We start from the raw sequence: 16,378 nt of genomic DNA, 5'->3' as shown, positions 1-16,378 counted from the left end.
CTGCCTCTGCCTCCCAAGTGCTAGGATCAAAGGCGTGCGCCACCACCGCCTGGCTTAGCATCTCATTTTTTACTTGGTGGACATTTGTGTGTTCCTTGGAGGAGGTGTCCATTAAGATTCTTTGTCCAGATTTTAGTAGATTGTCTTTTTATTACTGAACTGTAAGAATTATTTTTATATATTCTAAGTAGTAGCTCTTACCAGATAGATGATTTGCAAATGTTTTGTCTTTCTGTGATTGTATTTTTAGATTTATTTTGATGTCTTCTAAAGCACAAAAATTATTCATTTTTTGGTGGTTAAGTTTATTAGTTTTTCTTTGGTTGATTTCTTTGGCTATTAGTGTTGAATCTCAGAAACCATCTTTCAGTACAGTATCTTGAATATTGATGCCCATGTATTGAGGTACAAAATCGCAATGTACCATCCATCCACCCACCCACCCACCCACCTACTTACCTACCTACCTATCAACAGTGTCTTATTATGTAGCTCTAGCTAGCCTGAAACTTGATAAATAGACCAGGCTTTCCTTGAAGTCACATAATTCTCCTGAGTGTTAGAATGTGCTCTAAGAATTTTTACTTTTATTCCTTATATTTAGGACTTTGATCCATTTGTAATTAATTTATATATATGGTAGGAAGTAGGCTCCATCTGTGTTTTCCAATGGCTGGTTCATCTGCCCCAATACTTTATCCCTTCTATGCCACCAGTTTCCTTATTATGAAGTAGGAACAAGCAGACAAAAATCAATGAGAAAGATGAGAAAGCAAAATGAAAATACCAATGTGGGGTGCTGTGCTGCTTTCCCCTCATCCCTTCATTCTTTCTTTGTTTTACTTTCTAAATTTAACTCTTGATACCATATTGTGAAAGCCTATGTTATAAGGCAAATGCAGTGAATTCTCTGAATGTAGTTACTATATATGGATTTTAAACGTATGCATGCTAGTAGGACATTTAAAAATGGGTTTATTATGCATAGATATTGGAATAATTTTGGATATATTTATGTTTGTATTAGGCTAATAGGGCAAACCAAAGAACTTACTTTTACATGTAGCCTAGGCATACGTTGATTATTTGTAAATTTGATAAAGTATAATTCATTTTAGTTGTTAATAAATCATATAAGATAAGATTCCATATCTGTTTTGCTTAGTCATATAAAAAAATTTCTCACAAATGTACTATCTTTGGAACTAAGGTGTTTCCCCCAGAAAAGTAAAGATAGATTTTGTAGTTGAACCTATTTCTTTGAGTGATAACTTTATTTTTGCCTTTTTGTGAGGAAAAAGAAGGAAAGCGGTTCTGTTTGTTCTTGTAAGTGACAAGTTTTGGAGATAGGATCTCCCTGTGTAGCATAGCTGGTTTTGAACTCATGCTCCTCCTGGTTCTGCTTTCTCAAAGCTCAGATTACAGGTGTGTGCTATCATGCCTAGCTTAAATGCTGCTCACTCTTCCAGGAAACAGCTGTTTACCAGTGTCACTGCTCTGTTGATAGTTCTCATGTTATATTTATTCTTTCAACATCCTAGTGGCATATAGCTATGGTACTAAATTTGATTAAGTTCAGAGAGTTAAATAGTTAGCTTGAAGTCTTACCTATTAAGTGTTAAAACCAAGATTTGACCTGTGTCTTTAGAAATGCAGAGAGGAGGAGTTTAATATGCTTAGAGTCAAAAATAGGGAGATCCCATTGTGAGACCCGGCTGTAATATCACATGATCTGTGACAGTAATTACTAATAATTTTACTGAGTGACTATTGTTGCTAGCAGTGTGATCACCAATTACATGTTACTCCTATAAAGTGTATAGTGAATACAGTATTTAATGTGAGTTAATTAGGCAGTCATTTGAGTCCTTGAATGTGTAATCAAATGACATTGAAAGTTTTTGAAAAGATCAAATAACACTGTGAATTTATATTTTTTGGATGATAATTTTTTGCAGAATAGAGTTGTTTAGAATGAGGTGGCCTTGAAGGTGAACTGTCATCTTAGGTTGTTAATGTATCTGGATAAGAGATACTGCAGCATTAAGTTGTAACAGATGGCAGGGAAAATGATATGTGTTATAGTGCATAAGGATTATGGATAGATAGGACTCTGCTTTGTGGCTCAGGGGGGCTTCAAATTCACAGCCCTCCAGCCTTAGCTTCCTGAGTGCTGGGATTACAAATATGCACCATTTTGGCTCACATATAACCACAGTAAATTTCATTTCAGCATTGTTATAGTTTCCTCATTGTGTTATGCAACAGATACTCTACCCACTGTGATGACTGGGGTTACTTGCTTCTACTTCAATTAGCAAGCATTGTTTTTTTGTTTTTTTTGTTTTTTTTTTAAGACCAGATAACAAATATTCTAAGCAGTCAAGCTATTTGGGCTATTTGCTTTTTTCCCTCCAGTTAATAAAATGTGAAAATAATTTAACTTGTTCATATATTACAGACTGGAAGCTGTATTTGGCCTGCGGGTTCTAGTTTATCAACCTTCCAGATAAATAAAATCTAATCTTTATGTGATATTAAAACTTTTATACTAGCCATTTTTACTGAATTTATTACAAACTTGGGTGCCTGTATCTTCTTGTTATAGCAAATAGCAAACTATGTACATAAAATGTAATCAATACTGTAAGTCTTTCAGCTTTAACCATTCCAATATTATACTAGTATAATATGCCAACTGATCATATCCTATGACCAATCTTAGTTTAGTCCATACTTCTCCCTCTTTTTAGTTTTGGGTTAGGTTCTGGTTGTCATGTGTTAGTCATGAACATATGTTTATTTCTCTTTTTTCCTTGACAGTACTGCTGTATCTCTTTAGCTTCTTTTTTCTCCTCCGACTGTTCTTGATCTTTCACTTTTCCAAAACACATTTTCTAATTTCTAGAAAGAAGCCTTCTGCTTTTTAAAAAATTACTATATCTACATATCCTCTCAGGAGAATTGATATATCTACCAGTAGTTTTGTTAGTATGGCATATTTTATTTTTGTTTTGAGATAGGGCATCACTCTGTAGACCCTACTGACCTCAAACTCATATCACTTCTGCCTCCCAAGTGCTGGGAGGACAGACCTTGAGCATACCAGACTTACTCCTCACATACTCAGATGTCTCTCATGTCAGTATTTGTGAATTCCAGTCTATATGTTCTGCATAACTTTTGAAAAATAGATTTATCAATAATTTCATATACTTTGCTGCTGTCATAAATTTTTTCTAAAATAAAATTTTTAGTGTTCATATGTATGATTTAAATTGTTATCTTCCCAGTGAATTAAAATGAGAAAAGGCCTTTAAAAATGTTAAAATGTCCTCATGTCTCCATGGAAATGTGCTTTATCTTAGCAATGTTTCTCTGTTCATTCTTTTCTTAGAAAAACATTATGGAAATTATTTCACATCTTTTTCAGGTATTATTCTCAAACCTCTTTTTTTTTTAATTCTTTTAAATTTTATTCCTTTTCTTCCTGAGATTTTAGTTTTTAGTTCTCTCTTTCTCTTCTCTTTCTCCACCCCCTTTCTCTCTCTCTCTCTCTCTCTCTCTCTCTCTCTCTTTCTCTCTCTCAGTCAATGTGTGTGTGTGTGTGTTTGATTAAGATGGCTACTTCTGTGCTGCTTTGAGATGGAGAAAGTTGGGCAGGTCAGCCTCACAACTCCAGGCTCTGTCTCTGTTTCACTTCTTTGTCTAGAGCAGGAACTTTGGTTTTTCTATCACTGGTGCTTTAGATCAGATATTCCCAGGGGACAGGTAACCTTATGTCCTGTAGGATGGTTAGTGGTATCCCTTGTCTTTTGAGGCTAGTTACATAACTCTGCCCCTGTTACGGTAACCAAAATAGTTCCCAAACATTATCAAATACGTTCAGTACTCAGAATCATTCTAGACCTTTCCTCTGTTTCTCATGGCTTTGCTCTGTTTAGATTTCAGTGCCTGACAAGTTTTTGATTGTTATACAAGGGACTTTCCTTTAAAGTCCTTGAACTTTCAAAGGACTTCTTGCATTTGCTTTTAAATTATAGCTTGAGAAGGTTTCTACTAGAATTGTATACTACATCAATTGTATTCTACATCAACAGTGAACCTTTAGTTTGGAGGGAAAGAAACAAAAAGCAGTAGTAGCTAGAGACCATTTGATCTCTGAGTATTGGATTCAAGGGCTGTCCTAGCGCTGTTTCCCTTTCCTTCTGTTCACTGTTTTGATACTGTGGCAATCTGGTGTTAGAGTTTGACCTTTACAGGTCAGAAAGGGGTTCATGGAGGAAACTCAGTCGTTTATGTGTATTTGTTGCCAGTGTTTGGTTTTGGTTTAGTTTAATCTACTTTATTCTCCTGGTTGTTCTGTCTCTTTTTGTGGGGCAAGTATTTACAGATTTTTTTTTTTTAAAAAATCATGGCAGTTTCATGGTCAAGTTGTCAACAGCTCTCTGAATATGATATTAAAAAAAAATAACATCTTAAATGAGACTTTTGGCTGGTTATAAATAGACTATGGGGAGGCCAAAGAAGGAGAAGCTGAAAAACAAAGAGATTAAGAATTGATGGAGTTGCTTGTGCTCCTGAGGCACAGCAGGATTGGATATAAAAGTATTGGTAGAGGGAATAGATTTGAACAGAGCAAGAAGGAAATAGGTGAGATTTCCTTCAGTAATATTAATTTGTAAGTCTAAGCAAGATGAAGAATTGAATCTGGTATTTTTAATTTTCTTAGGTTTTTCCCTTTTTTCTTTGAGACAGGGTCTCATGTAGCCTAGGCTGTTCTGGAATTCCCTATGAAGCAAAGGATGGCCTTGAACTCCTGATCCTCCTACCTTCATCTTCTGAGTGCTGGGATTTGCAGATGTGCACAACTACGCTTGGCTTTTCTTAGAAAATTTTAATGTGAGCTTATCTGCAAGAGAAAGTAAGTTTAGGGGCCTTGAAGAAGGCAGTAAACATTTTGGAATGGAGTAGTGACAAGTGGGAACAGTATTAACCAGAGACATCAGAATAAAGGCTAAGGATACGAAGCTAGGCCAACCCTTACACCATACATTTGAAAGACTCTACTTTCTAAAAAGCTTAGTTTTGTCTTTCTGTATATGTTAGATTTAAATTTTAGAGAGAAGGTAGTGTTGTATTGCCTTCAGGTAGAGATTTTGCAGCACAGGAATTAGAGCATGAGGGATAATCTTGCTAGTCCATGATATAACAGAGGAGTTCAGAGATGCATTCTGGGATAGTGGATGTATAGGGAAGGACATCAGGATCACTTAGGTGCTGATGGGTTGGGAGAAAAAGGAGGTCTCAAGGAATTCCTCACTAGGTCTAGAGAAGATATTTTCGAGGTAGGGGTGATAAGAAAATGAGTTGAACAGGGAATTAGAGTATACCAGTGAAAGATATTATAGTAAAAAAAATTCAGAAGACTATGTTGTGATACATGTAGCTCAGTACATATAAGGGTATCACTTACCGTCCTATCATCCTATGTGACAGGGAGAGTTGGTGTGAAGGGATAATGTTAACTACGTAGGTGCCTAAACAAAGGAAGATCAGCAGAGGCCAACCTCATCTCAAGACATCAGGGTTCCAAGAAAGCTATGAAAGGTAGAGGATAGTTTATGTGAATATAAAAGACCGGGGACTTCCTAAAATCTGTTCCATGCAGTATTATTCCACAGTGTGACTGTTAGAGGTTGAGCAAACTTCTCGAAAGGGACCTGTAGTGAATATTTTAGAATATGTCATGTGTATATGGTTCCTGTTGCATATTCTTACTTTTTCATATTCTTATTCACTTGGTTTCCTGACTCTTAAAAGCATACAATTTTATCCTCTTTTCATGGTGCACATAAAAGCAGACAGTGATGGAAGGGTTTTGGTTTGATGAGCCATAATGATACTCCTTATGAGTTATCTGACTACTCTTCTGTCACTTACATAGCATTTTATTTTATAAAATATACGTATAGTTTTCCAGGCCATTCTTTGTATTTGAATAACAGTAGCTTTGAATCAGAAAGTATTAAGAAGATAATATGTATTTACTTTTAAAATCCTGTCAGTATTAATTTATATTGCTTAGTCCAGTAGTTATAAGTTTCTGAACAAATGTTTTGCTTTTGTTTTCTTTTGTGGTGTATTCAAGTTGAGTCAGCAGATACTAGAGTTGTTTGAAACTTGTCAGCAGCAAGCAAGTGACTTGAAGAAGAAAGAACTCTGTAGAGCACAGCTGCAGAGAGAGATCCAGCTGCTCTTCCCACGTACGTCTGCCTTCTCTGCCTTCTCGCCTTTGCTCTCTGTGTGACCTGTTTATACCTGCACAATTTCTTACAGTGGCTTTCTTCTGCTCCTCTAGAAAGCAGACTTTTTCTGGTTGGATCATCTTTGAATGGATTTGGTGCCCGAAGCAGTGATGGCGATTTATGCTTAGTTGTTAAAGAAGAACCAGTAAGTGATGAGACATGATTAAAAGTCATTTATTATGATATACCAGTAAAGGAGTAGACCTTGGTTTATGTTAATTATTTGAATTTTCTGTTTACTCTAGTTCCAGAAAGACCTCTTCCCCTGCCCCACACATGTAAGGCACCACTAGCATGGTGTGCATGAGAACAGCTCTAGCAGTAATTGGTTTTGAGCTGTTGATTTGAGCTAGCTCTTCTTTGGTTTTTCAAGCGACACCTCTTAGTATGAAATATCACCCGGTTGAGTGTTTATCAGGATGCTGTATGTAAAGCAAAGCATGTAGTAGTATTTATCTTCTTGATATTTTTCCTTTCCTTTGGATTCTTAGTGGTTCCCTTTTTAAATCTTAATTCCATCCCCCTTGAAAATGCTGTGGGCTTTGAGTTTTTCTGGGGGTGAGGGATGAGGCTTCAGTGAAGTTTAGACTATTGTGATTTATTAACCTTAACAACTTTTGCTTTTATTTTTATTAACAACCATTTGTGTTATTTAGGATTATATTTATTTTAATTTCTTGTTAACTGATCTTTTGAATATATCTTAGTACTATCATAATAGGTATTCAGTAGACTTACTCAACACAGCCTCTTGTAGTTGCTGAGATATGGAATATGGATATGAAAGACAGCATTGAGGGTTGACTTTTGTAGTGTATATTCTGAAAAGTAACTTGAAAGAAAAATACATGCTTCGCTGTTTGTGTTTTGTTATTGTGTTACTTTTAAGAAAAAAAAAATCAAACTCCAAGCTAAGAAAAATAATGAAAAAACACTTTAACTTTTCAGTGTTTTTTCCAGGTAAATCAGAAGACTGAAGCACGACATATACTCACCTTAGTCCATAAGCACTTCTGTACTAGACTGTGTAAGTCTCATACGCCTTCTCATGGTACTATTATTTAAATTGGTCACTTAATTGTTCTGGTAAGAATTGTTTATTTTCTGATGAGAATAGATATAATGTGGGTTGTTTTCTTCCAACTAAATTTTTTTAAACTTCTTTTGTTTTCCTTTTTAAGATAGGGTCTTGGTATCCATATCTATGTCTATATCTATATCTGTATCCTAGGGTATCCTTGAACTTATGTTTCTCCTGCCTCAGCCTGAGTTCTGGAGTGATAGGTGTGTATCACCTATCTTTTGTCTTCTTTTAACTTTTGGCTTTTAGCTTTTGTTTTAAAAGCATAATTCAGCAAATCATTGAATTTACTTGAAAAGTATTCTATTGAAGGCATCTTAAGATTTTAATATATATAAGCTTCTTTTTTCTCAAAAGGTTTTAGATGCTTAGGAAGGTAGGCATGAAAGAACAGCTAGCTGTAATGAAAGTATGTGAGTAGCCAAAAACCAACAAACAAACAAACAAAAAAAATAGAAATAGTGTTACAGGTGTGTTACAGCTCTTAGGGGAAGGGTATCCTGGCAATTGGGAACCACAGAGTACCACAAAGTCAAGATGCACAACAATCCTCATACAAGAGGTTTATTGGGAGAAACATAGGAGGGTGGCTGCCTCTTCTTGGGAGCAACTGGGTGTCAAGGAGCTGGGTCCAGCCATCATGGCCTTTAGAGTATTCTGGGGGTTGGGGACTGGTGGATTGAGGTCTCCTCGGCCTGGCCATTTGTGTGCCTTGAGGGGCTTACAATAATTGTAAGGGACGAACTTTATCTATTTTGCAATAGTACACATCTTTACTTATATTACAACTGTGAGCTCTAAACATGAGGCTTAAATGTATTACTCCCAAAGAAAGCAAAATTGTTGATTTAGGACATTTAATTGTAAGATTTTACTCTTAAATGAACTCACTAAATTTTAGCCTATACTAATCTGTCATATACTTTACTTTGAATTTCAATCGAATGTTAAAGAATTTTGTGATGCTGGAGAGATTTTTGTCCATCACTTTAAACAGATACTTATTTATGTACAAGGCTATGAATTGGGAAATATAAAGTCAAGTAACAAGTCACTGTCCTTGAATAGTTTAGATCTGCTGTAGGAAAAATTAAGTTATTCATTGGAGTTGATATGTTATTTCACCTATAAAGGAATAATTCATACTGTCAGTGGATTTTTTAATCATTCCTACCATGGTAAGCCTAATAAACAGGGGTCTGGGGTAAAGCTTAATAGATGAAGTGCCCGCTGTATAAACATCAGGACCTGAGTTCAAATCTCTAGTACCCATGTAAAACATGCTGCATGTAGTAGTTTATATCTGTAACCCAGCATTGGGGTCAGGAGTGGCATAGAGACAGGAGGATCTTGGCTATGACCACCCATTCTGTCCAGTTATTGGGCATAAGATTTTACTGACTTTTTTTTTTTTTTTTTTTTGAGACAGGGTTTCTCTGTGTAGCCCTGGCTGTCCTGGAACTCCCTCTGTAGACCAGGCTGGCCTTGAACTCAGAAATTCGCCTGCCTCTGCCTCCCAAGTGCCAGGGTTAAAGGTGTGCACCACCACGCCCGACTGACATTTATTTTTAATCTTAAAAAAAAGTTGGAAAAATATAGAAGAAAATTCTGGGTTGTGACCTCTGGGCTCCACACACATGGACTCACTTACATACGTACATGAAGGAAAACATGAAACTACCCTCCCTACCAAAAACATAACAATGCTTTTAGTTTTTGTTTTTAAATCCGGTTTTGTCCTTTTCTATAGTTAAAAATTAGAACATTGTTCATGTGATAAAGGTTTGCAATTTTTTTCCAAAAAAGTATTTCTCTTTTTAATTATCTGTCTGTGTTTGGGTGTGTGCACAAAAGTGCAGGTGCTGTGGAGACCAGAAGAGGGCATTGGATTTTCTGGGGCTGGAGGTGCAAGCTGTGATTAGCACTCAGATGTGGGTGAACTCAGGTCTGAACTCAGGTCCTCTGAAAGAGCGGTTTGTGCTCTTAACCTCTGCAGTTCTAATTTTCTGCAATTTACATGTATTATTTTCTACAACATATTCTTTATTCCCTTGATGAAATTAAAAATGTGTTTATATGTTTTATCCTCTTTGAGATCATACATAATTGAATCTATTCTTGGCTCACCAATTTGCGAGCATTTGAGCATTATAACTGAGATCTGTGGTTACCGTTTCTTATTATTTGTCATACCAGAATTTAGCAATTTCCTGACTTTTAGCTATTTTTGCACTCAGATTTTCCAATGAATGTCTTTATACAGATACTACTATGTACTAGATTGTGTTTTTGAAAACAAAAAAACCTTAAAGCCCTTTAAATAGTATAGGCAATTCTTTTTTTTTTTTTTTTTTGTGGTTTTTCGAGACAGGGTTTCTCTGTGTAGCCCTGGCTGTCCTGGAACTCACTCTGTAGACCAGGCTGGCCTCAAACTCAGAAATTCGCCTGTTTCTGCCTCCCAAGTGCTGGGATCAAAGGCATGCACCACCACGCCCGGCTCTTACAAGGACTTGATGTCTGTCTGTCCTCCTTTCTTTCCTCCTTTTCCTTCTCTTGATTTCCATTCCTTGCCCCTACCCCCACCCCATTTGACAGGGTCTCTCACTGTGCAGTCCATGTTTCCTGGAAGTCACTTTCCACTCTTCCTTCCTTTCTTCCTTCCCTTACAGGGTCTCACTGTGTAGCCCTGGCTTCCTAGAACTCACTTAGTGTCCTTATTCTTCACTTTCAAGGACAGTATGCTTGTTCTTAAGTTGGTTTAGTTTATTAAAATACTACTTTTAAAATTGTGCACTGGAACATTATGAATGGGAAACATTGGCAGATACTCACATTATCTTTTCTTCTTCAGCTGGCTATATTGAGAGACCTCAGCTGATTCGTGCAAAAGTGCCAATTGTGAAGTTCAGGGATAAAGTCAGGTAAATAATTACCAACCAGCCCACCCCGCTTTTTTCAGGTGCTTTAGATTAATGTTGGCTCGTCACCTAATGTGGATAGCCAAGAAATCAGTGTTACTACAGCACAGCTGCTTCTCTTCACGGTTTGAGAAATAATGTTCTAAATAATCTCTTCCTCCTCCTTCTTCCTCTCCTTCTTCTCTTCCTCTTCCTCCTTTTCTTCCTCCTCCTCCTCCTATTTTCTTCTTCTTGAGACAGTCTCGTGAATCAGGCTGGCTGTGAATTATTAGATACCTAAGGACAGCCCTGAACTTTGGATTCTTCTGCTTCCACTTCCTGAATAATGGGATTGTAGGTGTGTTCCTCTACACCCATTGTCTTTTAAATTATATTTTGAAATAATCTGAGCAGTCTTCATGCTTAACAGAATTTAGCTACTCTGCTTGAATTTTGAATATTTGGGACCATTCAATTTGGGGTTTAAAATGATTCTTTTGTACCTCAGCATAATGGTGCACACTGATTTGTGTGGGTTTGACTCCAGGCTTGGTCTAGGTTCTCAACCTTCCTAATGCTGAAGCCCTTTAATACAGTTCCTCACGTTGTGGTGACCCCAACATGGGATTGCTGCTTCATAACTGTAATTTTGCTACTGTTGTGAATTATATTTTCTGATGGTCTTGGGTTACTGCTGTGAAAGGGTAGCTTGGCCTTTAAAGTGGTTATAACTCAGAGGTTGAGAACCTCTGGTCTATACAGTGAGATCCAGGCCAATCAGGGAGGACCCAGTTTAAAATTTAAAAACTCACATAATGCATTCCCCAAAACATACCTTCTTTGGTAAAATGTGGTGTGTATTTATGTCATTGGGTTTGTTGTAATTTAGGAATCATTAAACAAATTATATTTCACTTAAAGATACAGAGAGTATAGGAATAATAGACAAAAAACTGTAAAAACAATTTCAGAAATTTAACTTTTTCTTTATATTCTCCTAGCCTGTGTTCTATTCTTAAGAATATTATATTAGAAGATATTATGTAATATTTGAATATAAAAATGTAAATGGTCCAATCAAATGTTGTAGTCATAGCAGTGGAGTTGGAGGCAGGAGGGTGATGAGTTCAAATACAGTGTGGGCTACTAGTGAGTGTCTATCTCAAAACAGATGAACAGGCAAGCAGACATAAAAAAAGCTGAGTATGGACTGATAATTTGTTGAAAAGATGTAGTATAAACTTTTTTTTTTAAGATTTATTTATTTTATGTATATGAGTACACTGTAGTTGTCTTCAGACATACCAGACGAGGGCGTCAGATCACATTGCAGATGGTTGTGAGCCACCATGTGGTTGCTGGGATTTGAACTCAGGACCTTCGGAAGAGCAATCAGTGCTCTTAACCACTGAGCCATCTCTCCAGTTCCATAAACTGTTTTTTAATTATAAGACTGTGATAAAGCAGGTTTTCTTGGTGTTTACAGTGGAATTATATGCACATGGATGCACAGGGTTAAACTCTGTTGGTTATGAAGTACATATTTAAGAGTTGTTTTCTTGCTAAAATTTCTATCTTTGTTCAAGGTGTGGCAAAAACTTGGGGCTGGTCTAATATCTATGTTCCCAACTGAGCTTGGCTAGGAGACAGTCTGCCTTCTGTTTAAAGCTTTCTCATACGGTAGAGAAATGCCCTTTTCATAGGCTAGTTAGTACTTTTTCACTGTTTAAGAATGGTCTTATGCTTAATTTTTTTTTAAAATTTGTTGTATATTTTATTTAAGTACTACTTTGGAATAACATAAGCACATATAAGTAAAATTTCCCCTATTTTCTTTTATAAGCTTGGATTTTCAGTGTTTCAGAATTCATTTTGGGACATGGAGGACACTTAGGTTGCCTTGGTGCCCACCGTAAGAAAGCTGTGATTAGTCCTGTGGAGGAAACATCATGGATATTCAGTTCATGTTTTTAGAAAATTATTTTCCTGCTAGTGCTGGAGAATGTTCACATAGGGCACTAGGTGTGCAGGCGAGTAACCTGCTGACCTGTTTCTCCAGCCCCTTTGAAAGGACGCCATTCTCCAGGTCTCTGCTGCCTACATGGCTTGTGATGTATTGAGTTATGCAGAGGACATAAAGACTGTAACTGTTGTCACCATAAGTTTTCCAAAGCTATGTATATCTCTGTAGCAGTAATACTATCCATTTATTACGAACAGAAATAAGGGGATGCTTTTTAGAATTTTTTTTTCTCCCTAAGCAAGAAAAAAAAGGTAAATTTCAGATTTTGTAATAATGTAGAAAAGAATTATTTTAATTAATTGATAGACTAATTTATTTTGGTTGACCTTAAATTCTTTTTTTTTTTTTTTGTTTTTTCGAGACAGGGTTTCTCTGTGTAGCCCTGGCTGTCCTGGAACTTACTTTGCAGACGAGGCTGGCCTCGAACTCAGAAATCCACCTGCCTCTGCCTCCTGAGTGCTGGGATTAAAGGCGTGCGCCACCATGCCCAGTCGACCTTAAATTCTTAATTCTGTGTTGGCTTTCCAAGTGTTAGCTTAGAGGCATGCATTACCATCATAGGCCTGGAATTTTATTTTTGACAGTGTTTTAAGAGGGGAGTACATTGACTTAGTGTATGTGTGTGCATGTGTAGCACACTGTCGTGTATATGCAGCTCTTCCTTCTCTCATCCATTCAGTCCTGGGGATTGGATTTATGGGGTCAGTCTTGGCAACAAGCATCTTCACTTGCTGAGTCATCTTACCCTTTTGGAAGTCTTTTTCATAGAGCAATGTCGCAGTAAAAGAAACTAGACCCAGTAGAAAATGAGCATAAGTGGAACTAATTTATATAAAGTAATTCTTCCTTGTTTGTAGATTGTAACAATAATTGCCCTGTTTTCTATGTTATGAGTTGGGTATTTTTGCTTCAAAGAAGCATCCATTGGTGATGTTTTGAGTAGTGCTTCTCTTCCTAGATAATCAGAACCTGTATTTAACATAGAATTTTCCAGCCATTTTTAGAAGGAATATGATGTATAGATACTGTTTTTTTTTTTAAAGATTTATTTATTAGTATAAGTTCACTGTAGCTGTCTTTAAACGCACCAGAAGAGGGTATCAGATCTCATTATGGGTGGTTGTGAGCCACCATGTGGTTGCTGGGATTGGAACTCAGTATCTTTGGAAGAGCAGTTGGTGCTCTTACCCACTGAACCATCTCACCAGCCCCCTAGATACTGGTTTTTTAAAACTTGAATTTTCTTTTTCTTTTTCTTTTTTTTTTTTTCTTTTTCTTCTTTTTGTTTGAAAATAGGTAAGCCTGTGTTTTGAGAAGATATAACTTAGTGGGATAGTTTACACAGGAATGTTTAGTCATGGGATTTTGTTTATGTAGAAAAGGTTACAAGATTTTAAAACTTCATTTGGAGTAATTAGAAACATTAATATATTATGAGTCTTTTAAATAGTAATCTTAGTTTATATTTTTAATACATACCAACTACTATAAATGGTACGTGAGGTATATATTCCTACTTTAGTGACTCATTTTAAAAACGCAGTCTGTGGTGATTTTCATTCTGTGTTGCATCAGTAGATGGATTGGAAGCAGTTAAATTAATAGGTCACCTCCAAGTATCTGTATTGAAGTGTGTTTTCCTTTGTTCTTTTAAATAGTTGTGTGGAATTCGACTTAAATGTAAACAATACCGTTGGAATTAGAAATACATTCCTTCTCAGAACTTATGCATACCGTAAGTGATTGGTTTATTTGTAAATACCCTCCAGCTTCTGGTTTTCTTATATTCTCTATGGCCCTTTAACTATGTTTACAATAAGAGCAGTACTTCATTACCTGTATTTTGTTAAACTGTTTCTTGCTTTTTGGATAATATGCTACTATATGTATTTAAGGAAATGGTGGTTTAAAGGAAACTAAGGTGAGCGTGTAAGTAACACATTGAGAGTGAGCACAGTACTGCCTTTAGCATAGAGGAGGGCACTGGGTCTTAGTGGCATAGAATTAGGAAATCATAGACATTTTCAAAGAAACTGATATGATCATTTTTAAGTGTTAATTTTACTTGCAGTTGAAAATCGAGTTCGTCCATTAGTGCTGGTGATTAAGAAGTGGGCAAGTCACCATGACATCAATGATGCCAGTCGTGGCACATTAAGCAGCTATAGTCTTGTATTGATGGTTTTGCACTATTTACAAAGTAAGTATTCTGAGAGTTTTTTCACTTTTTAAAACTGAAATTCAGATAAACCTTGTTGCAGTATCTTTTTTTGCTGGTTTATAATTTACATTGTTCTAAAAAGTTCTCTGTCTAAGGTCAGTACAACTTTTTATCCTGTTTTGTTATCCTGAACTAATATTTCAGAAATTTCATTCTTTGGAAAATATTGTGAAGAAGTTTCAATATGCTTTTATCTTGTAACAGTTTTCTTATCTGCACTTTTATCCTTAGAGACGTTTCACTACTGTATTGTTGATCCCACTGTCTTGCAACAGATGAGGGTTCCGAAAGACTATTTTTTATTTGAGACATGTTACAGCTCTGAGGGGAAAGGTATCCACCAATCGAAGTGTTATAGCTCTGAGGGGAAAGGTATGGCAGTTGAGAGTCAAGGAATACCAGCCACACAGTCATACTACACAACAGACCTCATATGAGAGATTTATTGGGAGAAATACAGGAGGGTGGCTGCCTCTGCTTGGGAGCAAAGAAGGAGTGAGGGGCAGGTTTTACATAGGGTTTCTTGGGGGTGGACTTTTTCAGGGTGGCCTGGGATTGGTGAGATTTTGAAGCCTGATTTTACTCTGTAGGGCAGAGCTTGGCTACTCTTTGGTCACACTGTTAATGGCCATTAGAGGGTTCTGTGGGTGGAGCCTGGCAGTTGGAGGATCTTAGGAGCAGGCTCTGGCCACTCATGCACTAGGAAGGGCTCATAAGATAGAAACTAAATGCTATTCTTGTTGGGCAAGAAGCTTATAATCAGTCTTTGGCTTCTCCTCAGCTGGCTTTTATGCTTGCTGGGCTGTTCTGTCAGATTGACCTCTAGGCCGTGAGGGTAACCTGGTTGAGACATCTGTTGCCCTGTAGTTGGCAGGTTGAATTGGTTAATGTGATTGGCTACCCTTCCTTCCCATGCTCCTTTATGTGCATCCCTTTTAGAACTGCAAAATCAGAAAATCATTTTCCTGAGAGAGGAGGACTGTTCCTGGTTTAAGGATATACAGAAAGCTCTAGTCCCCTGATGAACCTTCAAATCACCTTGCACATTCCAGATTGGTCTCCAGATTTTAGTTCACATTAGTTAGCTTTGTTTATGAGGTCACTCTGATAAAGCTATACTTTCGTTCTATGCTTAGTGGCAAATTATAATATATAAGCACTTGTAATTTTTACCTTTTCGTAATGTAGCTGTAAGAACTTCCAGTTATGAACGTTTCCTAGAATACAGTGCAGACTGATGAGCTCGGGATGGAACCCTGACTTTTTGTTACCTTTCCCACCATACTGTGATTTACTAATAGATCACTGTCAGTATCATGTGGTCTTAACTAATTATTCCAGTGTAAGGATTTTTAAAAAGTTTTACTGTGTTGTTTGGTCCCTTCTGCATTTAGATTCTGGAAAAGATAACAGAGATCCTGTACTTTGTCTCTAGTTTTGTTTTGTTTTGTTTCTGCAGAAATTTATTCTAAGGCAGTAATAAACAGATATACATATAAAACTACTTTTATAGTATTTATTGAACTAACAAAACAAAGAATTGAGCTTTCTAGAATTTAATAGTTAAACTAATTATGGCATATTTTAATGTAAAAGCTATATAGATACTACAGTCATGTTTTTTTTTCTTTTTTTTTTAATTAGGTATTTTCCTCATTTACATTTCCAATGCTATCCCAAAAGTCCCCCATACCCTTCCCCCTACCCACCCACTCCCATATTTTGGCCCTGGCGTTCCCCTGTACTGGGGCATATAAAGTTTGCAAGTCCAATGGGCCTCTCTTTGTAGTGATGGTCGACTAGGCCATCTTTTGATACATTTGCAGCTATAGTCAAGAGCTCCGGGGT

General features: G+C 36.7%; 1 protein-coding gene across 4 annotated transcripts in view; it reads left to right on the top strand.

Moving 5' to 3' along the window:
* Positions 1–16,378, top strand: part of Tent2 (terminal nucleotidyltransferase 2) — a 54,222-nt gene that overhangs the window by 16,567 nt on the left and 21,277 nt on the right. For 3 of the 4 annotated variants that reach the window (XM_029468580.1, XM_021180433.2, XM_021180431.2), the window contains exons 5-10: positions 6,152–6,266; positions 6,362–6,453; positions 7,257–7,335; positions 10,241–10,310; positions 13,968–14,044; positions 14,381–14,509. In XM_029468580.1, coding sequence (XP_029324440.1) covers positions 6,152–6,266; positions 6,362–6,453; positions 7,257–7,335; positions 10,241–10,310; positions 13,968–14,044; positions 14,381–14,509 — 562 coding nt within the window. The remainder of the gene's footprint in view (positions 1–6,151; positions 6,267–6,361; positions 6,454–7,256; positions 7,336–10,240; positions 10,311–13,967; positions 14,045–14,380; positions 14,510–16,378) is intronic. The other variant, XM_029468581.1, reaches the window with a different exon arrangement.

Source organism: Mus caroli, chromosome 13, assembly GCF_900094665.2.
Source record: "Mus caroli chromosome 13, CAROLI_EIJ_v1.1, whole genome shotgun sequence".
NCBI classification, from domain to species: domain Eukaryota; kingdom Metazoa; phylum Chordata; class Mammalia; order Rodentia; family Muridae; genus Mus; species Mus caroli.
Note: the sequence above shows the minus strand (reverse complement) of the source record. Positions and strands in the feature narration are given on the sequence as shown.